At 45.0% G+C, this 15,315-nt stretch overlaps 1 protein-coding gene across 8 annotated transcripts in view; it reads right to left on the reverse strand.

Moving 5' to 3' along the window:
• Positions 1-15,315, reverse strand: part of AMBRA1 (autophagy and beclin 1 regulator 1) — a 176,588-nt gene that overhangs the window by 139,360 nt on the left and 21,913 nt on the right. For 3 of the 8 annotated variants that reach the window (XM_088843286.1, XM_055423956.2, XM_055423957.2), the window contains exons 2-8: positions 6,991-7,244; positions 6,563-6,621; positions 5,870-6,053; positions 4,805-4,977; positions 3,758-3,824; positions 3,056-3,202; positions 1,749-2,785 (exon numbers count right to left, since the gene is read on the reverse strand). In XM_088843286.1, the coding sequence (XP_088699412.1) occupies positions 1,749-2,785; positions 3,056-3,202; positions 3,758-3,824; positions 4,805-4,977; positions 5,870-6,053; positions 6,563-6,621; positions 6,991-7,125 (1,802 nt within the window). In that variant the 5' untranslated portion in view covers positions 7,126-7,244. Of the gene's footprint in view, positions 1-1,748; positions 3,203-3,757; positions 3,825-4,804; positions 4,978-5,869; positions 6,054-6,562; positions 6,622-6,990; positions 7,245-11,278; positions 11,410-15,315 lie in introns of all 8 variants that reach the window. The other 5 variants (XM_088843287.1, XM_055423955.2, XM_055423952.2 and 2 more) reach the window with 3 other exon arrangements.

Below are 15,315 nucleotides of genomic sequence, written 5' to 3' on the forward strand. Positions count from 1 at the left end.
CCGGGCAGTGGCTGAAGACACTCCTTACTGGCTGCCTTGAAATACACTTCCTGAATGCCTCCTGCACATCAGGCACTATGCCTGCTACCATCTCGTGTGCTCGGAAGCTCAGTCGTGCCTGACTGCGGCCCCGTGGACTGCAGCCCACCAGGCTCCTCTGCTCACGGGATTTTCAGGCAAGAACACTGGAGTGGGTTGACGTTTCCTTCTCCATCTTATCTCTTGACAAAAAGGAAGAACAGAGTCTCCGGCTCCTGATAGGGGTCATTATACAAAGCAAAGTATTCCAAAGACGGCAATGTAGGCGATATTAACCAGAACTGGCCTCAACCAGTCGGGCACAGTCTCAGTCATCTCATCCATCTTTCCTATCACGACCAAGCCTCTCTGTTCTCAGACAGTAACTGCCCTTAAGTGACCGCCTTTACCTAGAATTCACCACACTCTTCCCTTCCTCAGCATGTGCTATTCCCCTAAAATAAAAGGTCTTTCCCTTTCCAGAGTCTACCCTTCTTTCAAGGCTTGATTTCGCAACGACTTCTTTGATGATACTTCCCTTTCTCTGAAATTAGACTACACTGAGTCTCAGTACCATACAATGGAGCATTTGGCTCATTTACATTTTTTATATAATTACATGTAAATAAGTCCTGCCTCTACAACAGCACTCTATACTGCCAATGGGCAGAGCTCAGGTACTAAGCTTCTTTTGCATTCCTGACAGTGCCCAGCACAGTGCTAGGAAAAAAAAAGCAATTTGACAAGACTTATTAACTGGGCAACTCTCTAAAGCATCCTCCCAAAATAACAAGTACATTATGTGCACAATCCATATTCCCACCCTTGTTAGAAGCTTATGTCACAGAAATTTCAGTTGCTTCAACAGAGGATGCAATGCAGAGAAATATGCTGCTTGAATCCAACAGGCATATTCTGGGAGTCGGTGATTACGCTAGATCTGACCTTTACAGAATTACAGAAAGAAGTTCCTAATAAATCAAGATAGATGCGCACGCAGTCATACACGGAAAACGAGGTGGGCGATCAACGACACCCACGCTGTGTCTTCCATGAAAGAGCTGCCTGGGATGCTGAGCCAAGTATGGAGAGGCCTTCCTTCTATGAATCTCTTCTTCCCCACCTGCAGGTGATGTCCCTCTGGAAGATCTACTCAAAAAATCTTAACTTACTGTCCAAAACGTATATATATATAGCTACAAGAAAAAAAAGTCCTCAATATATATTATATGTACTATTTTCTTTTCCTTTTGTCAAGCTGCAATGTTCCAAAAAATGAGGTTTAACAATTTGTCCAAAGCAATACAAAATACAGTTCTCTTTTATGATTAGAAATTTTTTCCCCCTAGCCTCTCTGGGATATTCTGTTGTTTAACGATAATCAGCCCTGCACAGACAATCCTTTAAAAAGGCCAAAAAGCAAAGCAGAGGAAGTTCATGGTTCTACCTCCTCATGCCTCTCTAACCTCACCCACAACTCTCCTTTAAGGCTAAACATCCCATGAGCCGAGCCAGTCACATGAGCGAGCAGAGTCACTGGACTCAGGCTGCCAGGCCTTATCCTCTTTCTGCCACCACAGCAAGATTTTCCACGAAGATGCAATGGAAGCTAACCAGATGCGTGGGTCCCAGATGCTCCAGATCCAGCCACCAAGACCCACAGGGCTGAAGGAAGAGGTATCAGGAGAAAAGGAAGGGACGTGGGAGGAGACCGGGAAGCACCTGCTTACCTCCTGAGAGAATCCTCCTCAGAGCTCTCCTCCGGCAGATCCTGATGTAAGGCCTCCTGTGACACAGTTCCAGATCGGCTGGCCTGGGTGTAAATGCGTTCCCAGTGGCCCGTCTCCTGGTTGAAGGCCACCCCCACAGTCCTCTCCTCCTGTGGGCTAGCAGAGCTGCCCAACTCCAGCCTGCTGGAGCTGGCCGTCTGGCCCTCAGTCCGCTCAAGAGGGGGCAGCTGGCTGCCACTTGCGGCCATGCCCTCAAAGGTACCGGGGACCTGCCAGGAGGAGCTGGCCTCGCCAGAGGAGTAGTTAGGTGTGCTTCTTTCCCAGCGCAGGGTGTCGTTGTTGAAGGTCAGCAGATTGTGGCAAGCGCGGCAGCGGTTCAAGTGGCCCCGGGATAGGTTGGAGTTGTTCTCACTGCTGTGCGGGGTGGGCTGGTGGGACGGCCCTGGCCGCTCGGATTCAAGGTTATTGTTGAGCATTTCCTGGGCCTGCTGGGCCTGGGGGGCCTCCCCGCTGAGGCTCTGGTCCAGCTCCTGAAGCCGGTCATACTCCAAAAAGAAGCGTCTCAGGTCACATTGAAGCTCGTGGCGGATGCTGCCCGAGTTGTTTTGGCTGGAGCCGTTCCCTCCATCTGACTCAGCTGCCAACCCCGAGGCTGGAAAACCCCTCCCTTCTGTGGCTGAAGTGTACACAGAGGCTTGAGAGCCACCTTCCTGCTGTCGCAGCACAGAGAGCAGACTCACCGAAGAGGCGCTGGTCCTGGGCGGGGGCATGGACTCCGCCTCGGAGCGAGAGTTCAGACTGAGCACTGTCCGGGTCCACTCAGATCCCGTCAGCCCGGGGGCTATGTCCCGGTGGTACCTGGAAGGGTGGCCAGACAGAGGGCCTCCCAGGGAGCGCCGGGGCGGACCCAGGCTGAGGTTGCGGAGCGTGTTGCCGGCGGTGCTGCTCTGGACTGTACTGAAGGCAGACGGCCGGCTCAGGAGGCCCGGGTCGTGCGGTGCTGACGAGGCCTGCTCCGGGGGATGGAAGGGCTCGGTCTGCACAAAAGAAAAGGAAGGGGTAGTAGCCCTGGCAGAAGCAGGGGGGACACTGTCCTGGTGTGGCAAGAGGGAAGGAACTCGAGTGCCCGAGCAGCGGCTGCAAAGGCACAGGATCCCAAGGTGCTGGCAGCACTCGGCTGTGGGGTAACTGACCCGCTGTCGGAGCCGGATGTAAGCGGAAGTCCTGGGGCGCTCCGTGGAGGGCTGAGGGGGAGGCGGTGGGGGTGAGGGGGTGGCAGGATCTTGCACTGTGCTTTGCTCTCCCACCTGGATGCCAGAGGAGCGGGAGGACAGCATGTGCAGGAAATTGTGGAGGAGAGGCGTCCGGCGCACTGGCTGTGATTGCAGGAGGGCCCGCTGACGGTAGTGCGACAGTTCTGTTCCATCTATGGGGATCTCTGGTTCGTCATCACCCTGCAACGTGGACCAAGGCGGGGCGGGGGCAGAGCCAGGCAGTTAGGTAGAACTTCCAGGTAAATCCAGAGAAATTACTGATAATCATCCAAGGACAACACTCATTCTAGAGAGGCAACAATGCCGCCCTTGAAGCACTGAGAACTAACTGGGTCCGGGTTCAGAATCACCACATGGTATTCAACCACTCATTGCAACTAGCAACATTCCTCAACAAGTTCAGCTGGCAACCCACTTCTCTTACAATAGGCATTTCCACGACACGCAGGCTGTGAGGGGAAGCAAGATGTCAACCAGCCAAAGGCACATGAACGACAAGTTATCCGACGCAGTATGGTTACTTCTACTGGGATGATCACTCGGGGGTTTCAGAATGGACTCCCCCGTCAAGACCTACAGCTCTAACTTTGAATACGGTCTGCGGCTAGTTTTAAATCTTGACTGGAAAGAAACACTCAGACGTTGACAATTAAAGTCCAACACCATCAGAATCCGAGCACTGCTTGAACAAACAACCCACAGTTCCGATGGGGCTGGACCTGCTGACTAACTTACCTGCTGATTAGAGGGGTTAACAATTGCTGTGAGTAAGTTGTGTCCAAGAGGGTCAAATCTCACCAGACTGAAAACACAGAAGAAACGGACAGAGACACGGAGAGAAATTCCGTTAAGTGAGGGAAGGAGACCCGTGAGAAAATGTCTCGCGATCGTTACTGACAACTGTGGGATTTACCCAGGCATCCACCCAACGCTAGAGACTTCCAAAACTCTCAAAACGGTTAAAGTAATAAAGCTCACTCCTTCTTGTTGCGTCCTCACACCTGCCAGAATAAGGGAATACATTTCACAAAAAATAATTTCAAGAAACCCCTGGGCTTCCATCCCAGGAAGCAGCTACATTAAGCACACAGCCGCTCATGGCCAAGAGCCCATCATAATGGTAAAGCAGAGGACACGTCCATACTCTGCCACGGGTTCGCGCCTCCCCTCGCACGGCTGCTGCACTGGCGCTAAGCATGAGGGCTGGTGACAAGGAACAGTCCCGGTGTCAAGCGACCCACCTGAGGCTAGAAAACTAGTAAAGATCCAATGGCAATACCAAGAGGACCAAAGGGAAACCATGCATCGATTTCAATTCAGGCAGTATGTGCACTGACTTTGAAGGCTACATATGTAATTATTAGCAGACCTGATACCTAGCTACATCTCCACTTTCCATTTTGATTAACAGAAAACCAGGGGTGAGCAATTTACCCACTAAGCTACCCACCACCTGAACACCTTTTAAGGTTCAAAAAAAAAACAACAAAAAAAGCCTTTATCCCAAACCAGATAGCTTTGAACCTAAAAAAGATTCTAAAGGCCTTCATCTACAAAAACCTGAAGATGAGGCCAATAAGGAACAGCTGAAATGAACAACATGCACTGATTCCTGGCTGATTGGCCAACGGCTTAAAAAGTATGAAGAGCCACAGGGATAACACCCCTGCCCTGAGCTGGGATAATACAGGATAACAATCTATCTCTTGGGGTGAAAGCACCATTAAATGTTCTCCACACGTTAATCCTACGCCAGACACTGCTGGTGCCCACAGCGCTCACCGGACCCGTTCCATCTCGCTAGCTGTCTTCACCACGGCAAAGGGTTCCCGGCGACTCCAGTCCCAGAAGTGGATCTCATTGGCAGTGGCAATCAGCAGGAGCTGAGCCGTGGGGTGGAAAGCCAGGGAGGCAATGGCATTGTTGCTATCTGTGAACCAGCTTTCACTGCCACCCTGTAAATGAACAAATCCAAGGCATTCTCAAGTTACAAGCTGCCAGCGAACTAAGTCAATTTCAAAAAACGGGTTCAGGTGGGGTAAAATGACTACTTGTAGGGCCTACTTTTGGAGAAGGCAATGGCAAGCCACTCCAGTACTCTTGCCAAAAAATCCCATGGATGGAGGAGCCTGGTAGGCTGCAGTCCGTGGGGTTGCTAAGGGTCGGACACGACTGAGCCACTTCACTTTCACTTTTCACTTTCACACATTGGAGAAGGAAATGGCAATCCACTCCAGTGTTCTTGCCTGGAGAATCCCAGGGACGGGGCAGCCTGGTGGGCTGCCGTCTATGGGGTCACACAGAGTCGGACACGACTGAAGTGACTTAGCAGCAGCAGGGCCTACTTTAAATATGTCTTCTGAAAACCAGATACAAAACCAGTGATCTGGCAGTGTCACCAAATTTACTAGAAAAACATTACTGTCAATTCAGTTCTGTCATCTACAATCTATAAGCAATGAGCACCTGTTTCTATAGTCTGTGAAAACTCAAGCTTTGGTGCATAACATGGTATATAACAACCCGCTAGCCAGTCTCCAGGACGAGGAGCACACTGCTTTGACGATCGTGATCAGAATAACAGTGCAATCCTTGATCTAAGAAAAGAGAGATCCATCCTGAAGACGTCTCAGCAAGTCCTGTACCTTGTCACAACGGGTCGACAGTTAAACAGGGTGTTCATCTTGAAACTGTGGGCCAGACTCCCTCTCAGTAAGTAAGCAATAACTACTAAGTACTCAGGTGCAGTCCTGGAACATGGCTAGTCTCTCCTTCAGAGTCAAGAATAAGAATGCAAGGGCAAATAGGTCTCTGCATCTAGAGTACCAAAGAAAAGGAAACACTTACGTGTAAATCCCAGATCCGAACTTCCCCATCTAGGCAGCCAGAAGCGATGAGGCCTGAGATGGTGGGATGAAAAGTGACACACCATGGAGTGCGGCGGTGTCCAATCAGAGAGTGAACACACTTGCCTGTCTTCACTTCCGTGATATAGATATTATGGTTTACGTGAGTGGAAGCCAAGAGAGTCCTAGGGAATCAAACAGGAGGAAGTCAATGTACAGTATGTGGGAGGGTTGACAAACTATCAGCTTTGGACGGCAGAGAAAACTGATACTCACTCCCCATCCCAACTTGGAAAAAACTACACCTTGGGCTTTACTAACAACAGAAACATACTCATCTTTAAAAGCTTTTGGCTTCTCCATTCTGTCCCCAAACGACACATAACCCCTTCAGAGAATACTTTTTCCAGCAGAGAAAATTATTATGCTATTAGTAGCCTATATCACACAGGCAAAGGACTGAGAAACTTTCCAAGTTTTGATCATTGATGTTCACAGGTTCCTTTGCTTATTCCCATTATTTTAATGGTTAGCACTGGTCATCTAGTTCCCCCCTTTCTGATAACACTGGCAAAGTTCTGTTCATTCAGAGCCTCAAAGAGTCTTTAGGGATTTGCTGGATGATGCTCAGCAAAATACACAGAAACCAACACTACCACAAGTCTCAGGTAAAGTTTAGGTAAGAACTAGGTACCTGTCTGGGCTGAAGGCCAATAAAAAGGTGGAGCGTGGACTATCCGGCAATTCTACTCTCTGAGAAATAAACAAACAAAAGTTAAAATACATTACTGATAAACTATGGCTCACTCTATCTCAAAAGCACCATTCTACATAGATCAGTATTTACAGTATAAGCTGAAAAACTGGAGACAATAGAGCTACAAATTGAGAGAGATAAATCTAAATTACCTTCAGGAAATCTAGCTGCAAAGGAAAACAATATTTCTAGCCCATGTTTCCATATTTGTAAAAACAAAAACACAACACCCCAAAACAACAAAAAACCTAACTTAGATATATCAATTCTGCTACACAACATAAACTGTGTGCCAACTCTATGTCATCAACTCATTCTATTGTCATCCCTACAAATTCTATGTGAAAAATAACCCGTTTTCTTACCTTGCCCTCCCATTTCATACACCGGGTTTTATCTTCAACCAGCTCCTGCAGAAGTCGCTGAGCTCCAAAGGTCCGAGTGCCCCGTTCTCGCCCCCAGAGAATCCGGACGGCATTCTTCTCTGGAACAACCTTCATGGCGCTCAGTAAGCACTCTCACACCAGGCACGGGAAAAGGAGGAGAGAGCAACAGCTCCACACACCGAAGCAGCTAATCTAAGGCCATTCAGATCCTTGTAAGTTGTCTTCATGGAAATCTAAAGGAAGACATTTAATGTCAAAGAGCATTTATTCTGCAATCAGAGGAAGTTCCCACCTCAGATACGACTCTAGAGACGAAAGTACTATTCTCTTCATGTGCAATGACACCTTCTCAGAAAAGCAGCTTCTCCCATAACTTTTTGTCCAAGAATATTTCACCCTTAAATTCCTCGTTTATCCTCCATAGCTCAGCCTTATATTTAGAAAACAGAACGGGACTTCTCTGGTGGTCCAGTGGCTAAGACTCCAGACTCCCAGCGCAGGGGGCTCGGGTCTGACCCCTGGTTGGCTAACTAGATCCCATATGCCACAACTAAGACCCAGTGCAGCCAAGTAAACAAACAGACCACTGCCAAAAGGAGCTATTCTTTTTATCAGGCAATTAAGAGCTTTTTCTACTAACCAAAAGGTCTAAAATCCTGTCAAAAACAAGACAAATCACAACACAATATTTGCACTCCCTGATCTGTGCCATGCTTCTGGCCTAACTGCTAGGACCCCTCCTGATCACTTGGGCAGCCTCCAAAGTAAAGGATGGGTTACTGATTTTATTTTATTCATTTATATATTTTTAAATTTATTTATTTTAATTGGAGGCTAATTACTTTACAATATTGTGTTGGTTTTGCCATACATTGACATGAATCCGCCTTGGGCGTACATGTGTTCCCCATCTTGAACACTCCTCCCACCTCCCTCCCCATCCCATCCCTCTGGTTCATCCCAGTGCACCAGCCCTGAGCATCCTGTATCATGCATTGAACCTGGACTGGCGATTCGTTTCACATGTGATAATGTACATGTTTCAATGCCATTCTCCCAAATCATCCCACCCTCGCCCTCTCCCACAGAGTCCAAAAGACTGTTCTATACACCTGTGTCTCTTTTGCTGTCTCGTATACAGGGTTATCATTACCATCTTTCTAAATTCCATATATATGCATTAGTATACTGTATTGGTGTTTTTCTTTCTGGCTTACTTCACTCTGTATAATAGGCTCCAGCTTCATCCACCTCATTAGAACTGATTCAAAAGTATTCTTTTTAATGGCTGAGTAATACTCCATTGTGTATATGTACCAAAGCTTTCTTATCCATTCATCTGCAGATGGACATCTAGGTTGCTTCCATGTCCTGGCTATTATAAACAGTGCTGTGATGAACACTGGAGTACATGTGTCTCTTTCAATTCTGGTTTCCTCGGTGTGTATGCCCAGGAGTGTGACTGCTGGGTCGTATGGCAGTTCTATTTCCAGTTTTTGAAGGAATCTCCACAGTGTTCTCCATAGTGGCTGTACTAGTTTGCATTCCCACCAACAGTGTAAGAGGGTTCCCTTTTCTCCACACCCTCTCCAGCATTTATTGCTTGTAGATTTTTGAATAGCAGCCATTCTGACTGGCGTGAAATGGCACCTCATTGTGGTTTTGATTTGCATTTCTCGGATTATGAGTGATGTTGAGCATCTTTTCATGTGTTTGTTAGCCATCTATATGTCTTCTTTGGAGAAATGTCTGTTTAGTTCTTTGGCCCATTTTTTGATTGGGTTTATTTTTCTGGAATTGAGCTGCAGGAGTTGCTTGTATATTTTTGAGAGGGTTATTGATTTTAAAAGGTATTATTTGAGGTATGGTTCTTATGTACCAGCTTCAGTTCTATCTCCTACCTAAAAGCAAGAGCACAGAACAACTTTGAGGTACCTTTCACATTCTCTTTTTCTCATCTCCACTCAAGTTCCAAAATAGAGAATAGAGGAGGAAAGAGAAGAAAAAATTTCATTTCCTTTTTAATCATCCACTGCAAGCCTTAACGGTATAAAACTGTCACAAGATAAACACAAATTCCACTAAAATGTCAACTAACAGCAAAACAAACACACGTGAAAATTAAAGAAATTTGAAAATACACATATAATTGTTATTTATTGCAGCACTGTTTCTTCAACTCTGCTATGAAAAAATTCAAATAGAAAAGTGGAGAACACAGTAGAATAAATACATACTGCTCATTACTTAGACTCAAGAATTGTTAATATGTTGTCAAATTTGCCTCATTTGTCTCCATGGATAGAGATATAGAAGGGTCACTTCTAATTTTCCTGTGAACCATTTCAGCAGGCAAGGAAGCAGTCTAGCCCTCTATACCTCACTGTGCATTTCCTGAGGATGAGGACATTCAGCTTCGTAACTACAGCACTGTTACCACACCCATTATCATCCGTGCCTTTAAAACACCAAATACTCCAAAAAGTGTCTTTAATAGTGGTTAAAAAAAATCCAGAACCCAATCAAGGCTCAAGAAATGAATTTGGATGATGTCTCTTCAGCCTCTTTTATTCTAGAATGGCCTCCAAGTTTTATTCTGGTTGATTTTGTTTATAGTTTGTTTGTTTACAACACAAGCTTTCTAAAAAGACCAGAAGAGTTGACTTGTTGACTTGTAGTTGACTGTTACATCTCAGTTATGTCTGATTATTTCCTCACAGTGCCATTCAGCTTGCCTCTCTATCCCTAATACCTCCTGTAAACACTGACTGGATCGAGGTTGAGAGGTTTGGGAAAGAACGCTTCCCAGGTGATGCTACCTATATCCCTCACAATGCAGCCCATCGTGTTCTCAACTCAGTGAGACCTGCTAAACTACATGATCATCTGGCAAAACATGATCACTTGGTCAAGTCTGTAACAGCCAGAGTTCTTCATAAGGTATATTTCCTCCTTTACAGTAAGCAACTTGCAGCTAATGCTTGGCACCATGTGAATATGCTGTTCCTCTTCAACCTTTTGCTTAATAGTTTAACAGTTACTGATGATTCCTTCAAGAATTATTTCATTTGGGGGCTGGAATATGTTGATTTTCCAATTCCATCATTATTTCTACATTACTGGCATTCTTTTGGAAAGAATTTTCCCTTAATAACTGAAGTAAATGCTTAATTTTTTCCCTTTAATTACTACTTATTATCTGTGATAGTAAAAACTGGGGACAACCCAAGTGCCCATCTAAAGGGAATGAGATGACTAACCTATAGTAAGGAAGATTCTCTGGGTACTGATAACAAAAGATCTTCAAGATACATTGTTCAGAGGGGGTAAAAGCAAGCAGCAGAACAATATATATAGCAAGGCTACCTTTTGAAAAAGAGGAGAAATTAATGGTTATTTATTAGAGACTGAAGGGACAAGGTGACCAGAGACAAAGATGGAAGCTGGACTTTTTCTGTTTCCATTTTATGTCATTTTCATTTTTTAAATTACCTATTCAAAATTTATTCTTAAAATATTTGATGATGTAAAGAAAATGTTAAATGATAAAGACAAAACACAAAATTATATATATAGTGTGACCTCAATTTTGTTTTTTAAAAAAATCTTTAAGAATAATGATATAAAAAATTATAAAAAGCATTAACCATGATTCTCTTCAGGTGGTAGGATTATAGCTGACTTCATCAGAAAAGGCACTGTTCATTTTTAAAATTTAAAAAGTAATAATTGCTTATTGTATAAAGTCAAACAATAATAAACTCTTTATATTTCATGAAAGACTGCAATCTAAAAAGTACACAACAAGACGCACCCAAATACAGAAGGGAAAATTCTTATTGCTGGTGCTGAAATGAGATTTCGCTCTGGAATATTAAAACAGAAACAGTCGGAGGGAGCCTACAGAAAGCTGTAACTCTGAGCTCCCAGTTGCATGTGGCACAAAGTTCGTCAGGAGTGACTAAGGAACCAACTCCAGCCTCTATCCTCGGAGCACAGTTCTCATCCGCCAGCAGCACACGAGTGTGAGGACGCACACGCTGACTGTGTCAACACGCTGCAGGCCGGCCTCCCGCTAAACTGAGGACGAACGAGCTACACGGGAACTATCTCCTCGGTGACTGTGACAACTCACGGTTCAAAACCAAAAACTGCCACAAAGCTGAATAATTACTAACCAGGAGGGTGGCAGAAATACAGTTCCCATCCGTTCACTTTAACCCTTAACTGAGCCTGTAATTTTTCTTACAGCCAAACATTCTTTTACCTGATTTAGAGGTCTTCAGCGAAAATGAGTTCTGAGGGTTCCTAACAGTGCTGTGCTTAGTCGCTCTGTCGTGTCCGACTCTCTGTGACCCCACGGACTGTAGTCCGCCAGGCTCCTCTGTCCATGGGATTCTACAGGCAGGAATACTGGAGTGGGTTGCCATGCCCTCCTCCAGGGCACCTTCCCCATCCAGGGATCAAACCCAGGCCTCCCGCACTGCAGGCGGATTCATTACTATCTGAGCAACCAGGGAAACCCAGTGTTGTCCTATGGTGCAGCATTAAAAGTACTTTGAGAGAAATGTATTTAAACCATTTATAATCTTATAACATGTGGTGAAAACGGCAACAATCCAATTCCTTAAAAAAAAAAAAAAATCTGACCTTGTGACCTCATGTAACTCAAGAGGAAGAAGAAAATATAGGTCACAGACACCGGTGATTCAGAAAACTGTGATGTAATCTGAAGTTCCAACACGAACCAGAAGGACAAGGGAAGAGCTGCTGCAAATACCAGTTGTCAAGAGAACTCAAAAACTAAAGCTCGGGGTTACCGCAGAGCTTATCTACCACTTCCCAGAGGGCTAAACACACCGGCGATTCAGAGAAGTCTGTGGGATAGCAGTCTGTGGGATAACAAGAAGTCGAAGGGAATGAAACAACTTCAGAGTCTCTCTCTTGTTGGAACAAAAATATTTGCTGTGTCTCTTTAAACTGATAAGAGGCCTTCTCCTGATACACTCCTAATAGCCACCTGAGAAGAGATTTTACTGTTCTCCATAGAACAGGAGCTAAGTCAAACTGCAGCTGGGCGGGTCTGTGGCTGAGGAAGTCCCAGTCAAGTGTGTTTTTCATTCCTCTCTTTAAAAAGGAGAAAAGAAACAAGTTTCCCGATCTGTCCCTTAAGCCAGATTGGGACAAAAGGAATAGTCTTTTATGACACCGTTACACAGGCCCCCAAGTCAGTTCTCAACCACCAAAAGCCTTGTGCACGTACAACCAGAAGGACACAATTAGGATACGTATGCAACACAAATGCCAAGATCCATGCCCCGCCCCATTCTAACCACTCCCCCCATAACATGACCAATCACTCTACAAAGATGGGGAGAAAACCTTCTCTGCTTAATTCTAGGACATAAATTATACTTAACAACCACTAATAAAAATCACCTAGAGGGGACTTCTCTGGTGGTTCAGCAGTTACGATTCTGTGTTTCCAATGCTGGGGGCATGAGTTTGATCCCTGGGTGGGGAACTAAGATCCCACATGCCACATGGCACATCCCCCCCCCAAAAAAAAAAGTCACTAAGATTATGCACAACCCAGTGGTAACTAAAGTTAGACTTTCAGGTTCCCCTTGCAATTAAAAAAAATTTATTTATGTATGGCTGTGCTGGGTTGCCAGTTCTGTGAAGAAAGTTTCGGCAATCGGGGACTACTCTGTAGCAGCAACACAGAGCCTCCCCACTGCGGTGGTTTCTCCTGCTGCAGAGCACCGGTTCTCGGGTGCTCGGGCTTCAGTTGTGGTGGCACGTGGGCTCAGCAGTTGCGGCTCCCAGGCTCCAGAGCACAGGCTCAACAGCTGTGGGGCACGGGCTTAGTAGCTCTGCAGCCTGTGGGCTCTTTCTGGACCAGGGATTGAACTCGTGTCTCCTGCACCAGTGGATTCTTTACCACTGGGTGATCAGGGAAGTCCCTTCCCCTTGCAATTTGATCACCTTATTATGCTAGCAATTTCACTCCCCCTTCTAGCAATATGACTTTGGACAAATTATTTAAGCTCTTTGAGACTTGGCTGCCTCCTCTGTAAACAGGAATCGTGCTACTGGCCTCATCAACTTGTTGTGAGGCTCTAAGAAAAGCATGGTGGAGCATTAAGACCATTGCTGTTACTGTCGTTATTTTACTGAATCCTCTTTGGGGTTCACCATGGTTTCCGTCACCAAACAGTGTGACCAACTATCAATAAAACCTGAGACCTGTGATGCCAAGATTCCCAAGGGAAGCAGACTGCTAAGAAACATTTCAAAGGCTGTTACCAGACAACATATTAAAGGAAAAGTATTCATTTGTGTGGCAAAACATAATTAAATGAGATTTGGGCTACTTATACATAAAAAGTGAGTTTTAAAAAAACAGATTCAGCGACTTTGAACTGTATCTGTAAAACCCGGCCAATAATTCACACCCCAATCCTCCCTACCAATAGCATTCCAAGGGTATGAATCAGAAAGTTATTAGGCCTGGAAGGGACTGTGAGAATGCAGGCCAATGACCTCATTTATTTGAGTAACTGCATCTCTCCCCACTTCACTGTGCCCAAGTAGGCAAAGTCTAAGAGTCAAATCAGCGATGTAACGCCAATGTATATCCAAAAAAAAAAAAAAAATCAGGATTCAACCCAAGGTTAACTCTTTAAAAGGAAAAAGAAAATCGTTTACTCAATCTAGGATCACTAGCATAAGTAAAGTTCTCCCAACAACTGGAAAATTAACTACAAAATGTCAGACCTTTAATTAGAGGCCTACAAGTGTCCAAGTACTCTTCAGAAACTCCATGTGGGTAGAAATACACAGGGTTTTTCTAAAAAATTTCAAAAACGAGCAGTTTTGTTTTCATTAATAGGACTTCTACAGGGCATTTCAGGACACTTCTTAGGACACCATATATGATCCAAGTCCAAAATGTAAGCACCGTAGCAGCAACCATCCCTGCCTCTACACAGCTCCTACCTGACTCCTGAAGTAGACTGAACATGAGAGTGGGGCAGGAAATTTGGGGCAAAGCGTCACACATCTAGAACTGTAAAACAGGTAACCAATTCCGAAGGCAGACATATCTGGAGACATAAAAATTTCAACTATTACTTGAACTGTCTGCAGACTGCTAGAGGAGATCCTAGGATATACCAAACTGCAAACTGTGGCTTAAGTCTAGATAGAGAAACTGTAATGTTTAATCTTTTATCCATAATTTCTAAATAAGAGACAGTGCAGTAGATTGATATACGGGTCCTGACAGACGGGCCGACTGAACCCAGCTCTGTCATGTTCTTGGTGAAAGTGTTCGACACCGTGTCAGACTCTGTGACCCCACGGACTGCATGGAGCTCGTCAGGCTCCTGTGTCCATGGGATTTTCCAGACAAGAACACTGGCCTGGGCAGCCATTCCCTTCTCCAGGGGAATCTTCCCAACCCAGAGGCTGAACCTGGGTCTCCTGCATTGCAGGCAGATTCTTCACCATCTGAGCCACCAGGGAAGCCCATTTTCTTGGTATATGACAGTTTATTTGAATAGTTACTGACCTTCCTTGTACTTCAGTTTCATCATCTGTAAAAGGCAGTATGTATATGATAGGATTACCACTAGGATTAAAAGACTTACCAAATGAAAAGTGCTTCCTATTATATAATTCCAGTGCTTGTACCAAATAATACCTTCTTTCTACAATGAAGAATTACAGAATGGCAATAAGAAAAATATATTTAAGGCCACAAAGTCCTATAAACAATCAGCCAGGGACTTCCCTGGCATTCCACTGGCTAAGACTCCATGTTCCCAATGCAGGGGACGCTGGTTTGATCCCTGGTTCAATCCCTGGTCAGGGAAGATCCCACGTGCTGTGTGGCACAGCCAAAAATAAATGAATAAATAAGTATGCAATTTAAAAAAAAGAAAAATCAGCCAAATTAAAGAAAATTATTCCAAGCAAATTGAGACTGTCCACTGCAAAGGTCTCCAACTCATTTTGTATTAAAGATATCTTACTATTGTCACCTTTAAAAAAATTACAAGAAAATCTCAAGATAGTGGTTAATAACAACACTTTCATCATCTTATTCATTCCCACTGTCCTCAGCATTTTACATAAAAAGTAACTCACTTCTAATCCTCAGATACACGAGGCCCTAAAAGAACAAGTCACACTGTCAGCGGTGGGTTCAGAATCCAAACCCAGGCAGTCTGGCTCCAGGCTGCACGCTTCATTACTAGAGAACACTCCTTACTGCCTGACACAAACCTCCTATGAGGT

This window comes from Moschus berezovskii, chromosome 14 (assembly GCF_049115385.1).
Source record: "Moschus berezovskii isolate FMDL1 chromosome 14, NW_MosBer_1.0, whole genome shotgun sequence".
In the NCBI taxonomy this organism is placed as follows: domain Eukaryota; kingdom Metazoa; phylum Chordata; class Mammalia; order Artiodactyla; family Moschidae; genus Moschus; species Moschus berezovskii.